The sequence below is a fragment of the Chiroxiphia lanceolata genome, chromosome 3, assembly GCF_009829145.1.
Source record: "Chiroxiphia lanceolata isolate bChiLan1 chromosome 3, bChiLan1.pri, whole genome shotgun sequence".
Taxonomy (NCBI): domain Eukaryota; kingdom Metazoa; phylum Chordata; class Aves; order Passeriformes; family Pipridae; genus Chiroxiphia; species Chiroxiphia lanceolata.
Genome location: NC_045639.1, coordinates 44,731,357 through 44,738,852, shown reverse-complemented (window position 1 = coordinate 44,738,852; position 7,496 = coordinate 44,731,357). Strand labels below are relative to the sequence as shown.

At 36.0% G+C, this 7,496-nt stretch overlaps 1 protein-coding gene across 1 annotated transcript; it reads left to right on the top strand.

Annotated features, from left to right (window-relative positions):
* The first annotated feature begins 5,493 nt into the window (after positions 1 to 5,493).
* Positions 5,494 to 7,268, top strand: CCR6 (C-C motif chemokine receptor 6). The gene is made up of 2 exons (XM_032682220.1): positions 5,494 to 5,502; positions 6,174 to 7,268. Exons 1-2 carry the CDS (start codon positions 5,494 to 5,496, stop codon positions 7,266 to 7,268), a joined length of 1,104 nt encoding a protein of 367 aa, XP_032538111.1.
* Positions 7,269 to 7,496: the final 228 nt, after the last annotated feature.

Below are 7,496 nucleotides of genomic sequence, written 5' to 3'. Positions count from 1 at the left end.
GATGTAAACAAAAAGAAGGGAAGTTTCATAGAATTAATGAAAAAAATATATATTGACAATGTAGGATGGTCATGTTAAAAAAATTAAGTAGGTAACATAAACAACTTGAATGTAAATACATAGTTTACATTGTATAGTCCAAAGTAACGATGAAGAGATCAGAACCTCAGCTGAGGCCAGATTTTTGAATCAGATTAGACTGATCTAAATTTAACTGAAGGAACGTGAAAGCAGGATGGAACAGCATGTAGGGAGCATGCTGCCTTTGTTTTAGACTCAAAAAAGGCAACCTACTGAGTCATTCCCGAAGAAACATGTGGATTCTGGAATAACTCAGACAATGGTTTTGTTTTCCTTATCTTTAAATATTTTCTTTCCTTAATTAGTGGTGACAGAAAACTAACATGTGGTGAGACTTGAGAAACCACAATAACCATATTAGCTAAATGAGAGTAGGTTTCCTTTCTGAGCTCTAACATATGAACAAAACCTAGCTACATGTGAGGACTTCATTTGCATAATATGCAGATTATCAAATAGTTGTGTTAAAGAGAAAAAACTCCTTCCACTTGCCACAGTGTGAAGGTAAAGCACAAAGAAACTGTAAAGAAGGCTGGCTGGACTTCGTAACTGGATTAAAAGAAAATGTGTTGAGAAGGTAAGTGTGACTAGTTACCTTGTATTAATTTTGGCATTCACCAAATGGTGAATTTTTTGTCTTCTGAAAGACTGTTATTCATGATGGATATTGAATATATTGCAGAGTAAAAGCACAAGATACATTTAAATTAGAAAACACCTGAATATGGAACAAGATGAGCAATAGTTTTTGTAACGGATAAGCTAAAACTCTGATTTATCTTTTAACTAGCTATTAAAGTTCTGATTTATATTTTGATGACTTCCATTCCATGAAATATTGTTGATAATATTCTGCTGCTTTGCAGACTAATCTGTCGGTATTCCAAAAGTAGGCTGTTGTCTGAGAGAGATGTTGCAAGCTGTTACTAGCAGTAGAAGTGCTTGTTTGAATATGGATTAAAGTCATCATGGACTTGATGATTTGAAGTGACATATGTTTTTGAAATAGAAAGAGATTTTTCTACTTCTATTACTCATTTGCTGGTTACATGACTGCCATGGCTTAGGTTTGTCTTTGTGTAATGAAGTGTGCTTTGCAAGACATAGATCCATCTCTTCACTCCCAAAGTTATGAGAAAGAAGCACTTAAAGGGTCCTTAAGGTTCATTCACTGGGTATGGTCAGTGGAAAGCAGCACCATACTTAAGCTTCTAGGGAGCCACTGCTATTGTGATATGCTCAATTTTGAAAAGAAGATAAGTGAGCACAACATCTATCAACCTGCATTTCTTTAGGTCCAGTATTCTATTAATTTAATCATATCTTACAATCTTACAAGTTGTCTGTATTTATGACATCCGGTATCTATAATAGGATCACAAACACAATTTCTAAAATAAATAAGGAGTTTGAAGGGGGTTTTTTGCTAGTTTTTTTTTCTTTTCTCCCCCCCCTCTCAATGCAAACATCTAAGTCGCCACCAGAAACCAAGGTCTGGAAAAGAACTATTTATAGGTTTTAAAATTCAGGAATCATAAATTGAAATATTTTCGTATCTAGTTAAAATTAACTTTGACAGCAGACCTGAGCAACATGCACACGAACAGCAAATGTTTGTGCAAAACAGGCAAATACGATTGCATTTTACTTCACCTGGGCATTTACATTTTGTGTTAGCAGTTCAGGCCAAAAATTTGGATTATGTGCACCTTGATATATAACAGATTATTATTTTTTCTTCTAAAACAGCTATGAATCAATTTGGTAATTATTACTTTTCTCAGTTTCACAGTTTTACTCTAAGAGATCTTGTTGATTTAAATGATTAATGTCGAAACTACTCATCTGCATAACAATTAGTCCACCCTTTGCAAAAACAGGTCATTATTCAGGATGTGTTCTGAGCACAGTCACAATTAACACCCTACTTTTTAAGATTCTAATTCTATCTTGATTATTTTAAAAATAATATCATTACATAGGTAGCCTAATTAAAAAATTAATAAAATATTTGCCTCTCGCTTGCACGTTTTCAGCATGGAAACATTTTCTTTTACATAAAAATGCAGGTTATTCTTATTGCTTGTCAGAAGGGAGTGGTGATTATTTCAGTTTAACTCTGTACCTTTAACTAATGCTGTTACTTCTTGCTTTTCAAATTAAAGTGTTGAGGCTGATGGTAAATGTGCCTGGGGCAGCCACAATAGAATGTAACAGAATCATATATCCTCTTTCACCTGACCTGCAGACAATTTTTTTTCTGGTAAGTACTAAAATAAAATAGGTAATATATAATGCACGTACGTGTGATGAATGTAGTAAAGTGAACATGTAAGTAGGATTGTACTTACAAAGGTGGACTATTCTTAAAAGTACTAGTTGACTGAATTTTTTTCCTCATAGAAAAATTTCTTTTTTGTTGTGTCTGTCTTTATTAATTGTATTTTGCTTGTATAATTCAAATAATATTTTAAATAATTCTTAAGACTGTGGTTTAGTCTTACCTTCGAGTACTCGCATACTGCTTTCAAAATAAAAAGAAATGTGATAATGTGGATGAAGTGGAAAAAAAGTAAGCTAAAAATGCAAGGCTTATATATTTAATATTAAGAACATAAGTGTTTTTGAGGGCACATGCATAGACATTTGCCCATATGTAGTACATAAGCGATGTTAGAACACACACAACACCTTACATACATGGAAATCTCTTTTTATATTTACCTAAGACATTAAGGCTAAATAAAGACATAAATGTGCAGATTATAAGTTATAAAGGTGCCTACTGAGTGTTAGAAAGATTTAAGTCAAAAAGAAAATTGTGTTTATAAGTATTCTGATTCAACTTTCTCAGCAGCCAGTGCATCTTCTTAATAACTTCAGTGGATGCCATTTCAAATTCAAAAAAGGAAGTCAGCTCAATAGATTTAAATCAAGTCTGAATCTGATCTCTGCAATTCTGATTTCAGTTTGAGTCCTTTGCTACTACCCTCATACCAACCATCCTCAGGAATCTTTTGCTGGACGGTGGAAGTAATTTTCTGAATAAGTATGTGGCTGGTGGTGCCTTTGTGAATTCCTGTAGAGTCAGGGAGTCTATGCAGCTCTCCTGTAACGAATAGTTGCTGTTCCCTATAGGCTCTCTGCTGAGCTCTTCTGAGAACTAAACAGCCTTTTCTTGGTACTAATCTGAAGAGATCTCCCTTCTTAGCCCTCCTTGTAGGCTGCAGAAAACACCCGTGCTCGCTTTCTTCTAAATGCCTTCAACCAGTAATCTTCCTTCTATACGTTATCCTAATGTTTGGGAGTGACTTTGTCTAAGTGGAATGAAAAGTGACTTTTACAGAGAAGATATGCTGTCAGGCTCTCTTTGTATATTTTAACCATGTAGGTCTCAAAAAGATATGAATGGCAGATACCTAGAATGCTGTTTTTCTTGCAACAATAAAATAACAGTTTCTAAAATAATAACCTAGACAGGTACCATTTTAGTGCTGTCTAACTGAAGAGTTACTGCAGTTGCAGTTAAGTGAAAGGTCAGTGTCTGACTGGATGTGATCAGAGAGTGTAAAGCAGCAGATGGTGACTAAAGTCGTGCAGAGATGGGCTAGAGGACCAGGTGAACTGCACAACTTAACCTGTATGCCTTTTACATCTCTGTAAGTCTGAGAGACACCTTAAGTTGTTTAAAATTTGTTTCAGAAGGTGTTCAAGTACTTTTAGGCTGTCATATTCCTGCAGCTTCTAAAAATCAGTTTCCGAAAGTCAGCAGAGGAAGCTGGAGAGGTGGTTGAAGATTTATCTAAAGGGCAGGAAATTCAGAGAAGCTGTGATGCCTTAGCAACATTGTGTAGTATATGTAGTATATTTGCAGCCCTCTGTTGTAAGCCAGCATCCCCACATGAGTCATTCTCATTATGTTTTTGGGGAGTGTTCTGTCCTTTCCCTCCTGCAACTTCCCATTTATATCTGGACTTCATCTGTCCCATTTTCACAGATTATCTGTCTCTCTCTCTCTTTCAAAATTAGGTAATTCCCAAACAGGAAAGTTTTGCTTGTCTAGACTTAAAGTTGACACATGCGCTCTTACTAATTAGTAGCACAGCTTAGCAAAAAGTAGACGAACTCTAGACAAAACTGCCATTTACAACCTTAGCATGGGACCTCATGTCATCCAGTCCTTGAAATTACTTCATTGCTGATAGGTGCAGTTCTCACAGAACAGCTGATGGAAAAAACAGGACTGAACTCAAGCAGGGGAATGCTGAGGAATTAAATCTCCTGCCCATGGGTTCCTGCATGAGGTCAAACAAGTCATTTAAGCCCACCTTTGCACATGTGGCCACCAATGGCATGTTCCCCGTTTTATTTTTCTGTGACTTTAGAGTCTGATCTGATTTGCAGAAGTTTGAGCTTGCATGCAACCAGTCAATGAATTTAATTCTTAACACAACTGAAGGCCTTCGTAATTCTAAGCACTCTTAAAAGTGATGTTGAGAGGGGTAGGTGTCTCAAACTGAACATCTCAAGCAGATACTTATATTCTAATGACTCAGTGCTCAGGTTCTTTCCTTGTAAATAAATGTAGTAATACCTCCTCACCACAAGATGTTGTGTAAATCAATTAACAGTTGTAAAATAGTTAGGCATCACAGTGATAACAGAGAAAACAAGTTATTTTCATAGAGTGCAGTCTACAACACTGCACACTGAACACTGCACTCTAAATCTGTACACCAAACAAAGACAAAACACTAGTGCTCAGTCTGTTCATCCATTGTGTACTATCTTCTACACTATAGGAAGATATCATTCTGGCACTTTCATTTACCTCACTAGTGTAATAAAAAGGAGCAAGTAATGTTATATTAAAAGTGCTGAGATGCACTGATAAAATGCCAGAGTGGAAAAAAAAGAATCAGTCTCATATTACTGTTATGAAGCATACTAAGGTAGTGCTGTTTATTTGTTCCATATTTCCCTCAATACACTGATTGCCATTGTCACACAGAATTTCTGAATGTAAAATTTAATTTAATTTGTTGTGGTGCAAATTCAATGTGAAGTAAGAGTCACATGTTCTCATATATCATTTATTAGCCTATGAATAAACATTCAGTGTATAAGATTGTGCTCTTAAAGATACTGATACAAACAATCTATTTTCTAAAAGTGTACATTCTGCTGCAGAGATGTGTTATTTGCCGAGATGCTCTTGTGAATTGCTGATATAGTTGAAGTGATGAGATTCTGTTTAGAGTAAATGTTTTATTTTCAATTGTGTTTTTCTACTTGTTCACATTTCTTGTGCTGCTTTACCAATCCAGTCTATTTCATTTTGTTTTCAGAAATCCTTGGGAAAGTATTTTGAAGTTCTTCTCAACATATTTTTCTGTGAAGTGTACTGCCAAAATGAATTTTGTAAGCACTTAATTGATAAACTGTATTAGTACATCAATAAAGCAATGAATCTGGAAGTTCCAGTTCTTTGAGACTGCAGATCCAAACATCCTAATTTCAGGAGTGATAAGCCGAAGAGGGTTCTGGCAGCAGAGTTCACTGTCAAAGACCACTGTTTATTGGGTTTGCACACTTTTAATGTAACTACAGGTTTGGTGTTTGTAGTGCAGGTAACTCTGTCTCAGGCTAGTTATCCTGGATTGCCTGTCTAGCTGAGTAGAGAGAAGTACTCATTTTTGGGCTTGATTTAGTCAAGCTGCATTAGTGTGATGTGAGTAATATGCTAGAAAGGTCTGTTCCCCTTCCTTGATGGTAAAGGAGGACTAGACCCTTACTTCAACTTCAGACTTTTACACTCTAGAGTCTTCTGTGAGTTTTGTGACAGCAGACTAGTCCTTTCTGCATAATATATTTAAATATAGAGACCTTTGGGACACCCAAAAAGATTATTTCCACATTCATATTTTAAGTACAAGTTTATGAAATGCCCTAGACAGTTCTTACAAGTCTCCTCTGCAGCATTAAATGCATTTGTAATTGTGGTGTGTGGTTGGTCATCTATCGTGTTTCTATTGTAGAAGAATTAAAGATTAATATCTTCATCTAATAACTGTTGATCTCCTTTTTTACAGACAGGCCTTGGTACCACAGATTATCCCAATTATCCAGACTATTCAGACTATGGTTCTCTAATTATGCAACCTTGTTCTAAGCTGGGAGTCAGGAACTTCACAAAAACATTTCTGCCAGTTGCATATTCATTGATTTGTATCATTGGCCTCGTTGGTAACGTCTTCGTAGTGATGACCTTTGCTTTATATGAAAGAACCAAGTCCATGACGGATGTGTACCTCTTCAACATGGCCATAGCAGACATACTGTTTGTTCTCACTCTTCCACTGTGGGCAGTGAATTATGCTGCTAATGAATGGATTTTCGGTGATTTCATTTGCAAAATTGCTCGAGGTATCTATGCAATCAACTTCAGCTGTGGCATGCTGCTTTTGGCCTTTATCAGCGTGGACCGGTACATTGCTATCGTACAGGCTACAAAGTCATTTAAACTCAGGGCAAGAACACTCGCGTATAGTAAACTCATTTGTTTGGCTGTGTGGGTATCGTCAGTTTTAGTCTCTAGTTCCTCTTTTATTTACAGTGAAAGTTACACCTTCTCCATCAATGAAACCAAAGAGATTTGTGATCACAGATTTGACAAAAAGTCTGAAAGCAAAATGCTGAAATCATTGCTGTTGTGGTTACAAGTTGGATTTGGATTTTTTATACCTTTCATATTCATGTTTTTTTGCTACACCTTCATTGTCAAATCCTTGCAACAAGCTCAGAATTCCAAAAGAAACAAAGCAATCCGTGTGATCATATTAATTGTAGCTGTTTTTCTAGTTTGCCAGGTACCTTATAACATTATTCTTCTTGTGACAGCTGTAAACATGGGGAAGATAGACAAATCTTGTGAAAATGACAACATATTGGCTTATGCAAAATACACCACTGAAGCCATAGCATTTTTACACTGTTGTGTGAACCCCGTGCTCTACGCATTTATTGGAGTGAAGTTCAGAAGTTATTTTGTGAAGCTAATGAAGGACCTATGGTGCAAGAAGTACAAGAAATACAATAAACGTAGTTCAAAGACAAGCTCTGATACTTATCATTCAAGACAGACTAGTGAAATTCTGACTGACACTGGATCTTCTTTTACTATATAATAGACTTTGAACAACATTATTACTGAAGGACTCTTCTCACTGAGTAAGCCAAACCAGTGTCACTGTGCATGTGACAGCAAGTCATTTGAGCTTCTCTGTGCTTATAAGGGACCTTCCATGATCTACAACTCGTTTCAGGAAACCAATTAAGAAAAAAGAATAACACTGTCCTGTGTAAAACTGAAATCTTATTTACTTCTTTTAATGCTCTTCTGAAGTACGTCCTCT